The sequence below is a fragment of the Anneissia japonica genome, unplaced genomic scaffold (assembly GCF_011630105.1).
Source record: "Anneissia japonica isolate Jap-2015-1 unplaced genomic scaffold, ASM1163010v1 scaffold62220_len1810_cov153, whole genome shotgun sequence".
Taxonomy (NCBI): domain Eukaryota; kingdom Metazoa; phylum Echinodermata; class Crinoidea; order Comatulida; family Comatulidae; genus Anneissia; species Anneissia japonica.
Window position 1 is genome coordinate 1 of NW_022687536.1, and position 1,761 is coordinate 1,761.

Genomic DNA, 1,761 nt, shown 5'->3' on the forward strand with positions numbered 1-1,761 from the left:
AGGCCTATTGTATTATATGTAGGCTTATGTAATATTATTATTCCTTTTGTCACGTTCTTCAGAAACATGTAAATTATTTAAAAAAAATACAAATCAAATAGACCTGTCATTGGCATTTAAAAAATACTATTTATTAAATATATACCGGTTTGTATCTATTATCCAGTAGCCTCAGTATCACTTTAAAAAGTTAGGGACTACGTATCAGATAGATTGATTGCTCCAACATTAAAATACAATAAAAAAAATTATTTCACGGACGCACAGCGCACCTATTGTCGTTGTTTTATTTAAACATGTTGGCCTGTGACATAGATTATTGCCACCAAACTTAAAGTATCATTCTAATTCTTTTATTTTTCTTTCTTCCAGCTTTAATTGGGTCTGTTTCCATTGGTTTGACGTTCTGCTTGTCACCAGTAGCAAGTACATTGACAGATATATTCGGTTGTCGCAAGACAGGTCTTGTCGGCGGTGTTCTTGCTACCATTGGAGTTTTTACTAGCTCTTTCGCCACCAAAATCGGTGGCATGTACATTACTTATGGTTTCATTATGGGTACTGGTTTTTCGCTTGCCTATACGCCTTCACTTGTAATTCTTAGCCATTATTTTAAGAAGAAAATGGGACTTGTCAACGGATTAGTTACTACCGGAAGTGCGATATTCACTATTGTTTTACCAATGGTAATGCGAACGATCCAGGATAAATATGGATTACAAAGAACCTTGCAATTTCTCGGACTGTTGGTATCCGTCTTAATTCCTTGTGCATGCGTGTATACACCGCTTAATGTAAACGAACAATCGACAGAGATTTCGGACTCAAAAAGACCTAGAACAAGAAGAAAGATTGATTGCACTATTTGGCGAGTTCGAGACTTCTTGGTTTGGGCAATAGCAACGCCGGTCAGTTTGTTTGGCTACTTCGTGCCCTTCGTACATCTGGTAGGTTTTTATCCCTTGGTTCAAAATCTGTGGCGTCTAGTTTGAAGAGTGGTGTGGGAAGGTGGGGAGTGGGGCGAAGCTTAAGTGGGGTTCTCGGTAATGAGGGGAATTAGCAAATAAGGTGATTTTTAACTACTTGAACTTAATATTTTGCTTGGTAATTTTCATTGTGAGTGGGGGGGGGGGCGCAAGTTTTTTTAGGTGTGGAGTTCTCCTCAAATTAAATTACGTTATTCTTGGTGAAAAAATAGAGCTAAGACTGAAAGAACAGTAGATACATGACCAATTAAACAATTCATTACTAAATCCAACCATTTGCAACATGTTTACATTTTATCCCAACCTCGTTAATAAATGTTATACTATAAACAATATTTAAATTATAATTTATCAAGTAAATGGTATCATAAACATGTGAGTAATCGGTTTATTATTATAAACATAAACACGCAATGAAACAGTACCGTCACATTAAACAAGTTATACAGCTTGTAGGCCTATACAAAACAAACATTAAATGAATCGGCGTATCGTCACTGTAGACAGTACTGGAAAAATGAGCAAAATTGTAATCATTGGCAAAATGAGTATACAAAGCTTATCACTTGTTATAAATATTATAATATATTTATTATTTAAATTAGAAAATACGATCATAAAGGGAGTATTCAGTCAATTGTTAATAGGGCCTTCCTTGACTTAATATTTTTTTAATGTATAAGTAATTATTTCAAATGTAATTTAATTTCTTTCTTTAATTTTAAGTTCCTAATCTCAGACTAATATTAGTGTTCTATGTTTCCTTTCCAAAAGT

The 1,761-nt window shown here is 34.1% G+C and overlaps 1 protein-coding gene across 1 annotated transcript; it reads left to right on the forward strand.

The window, feature by feature from the left end:
- Positions 1 to 337: 337 nt before the first annotated feature.
- On the forward strand, positions 338 to 994 carry LOC117119249 (monocarboxylate transporter 10-like; the record flags this gene model as incomplete). Its single annotated transcript, XM_033264053.1, has 1 exon — positions 338 to 994. A coding segment is annotated over one exon (655 nt), but the record flags the coding sequence as incomplete, so codon positions are not given.
- Between the last annotated feature and the right edge of the window lie 767 nt (positions 995 to 1,761).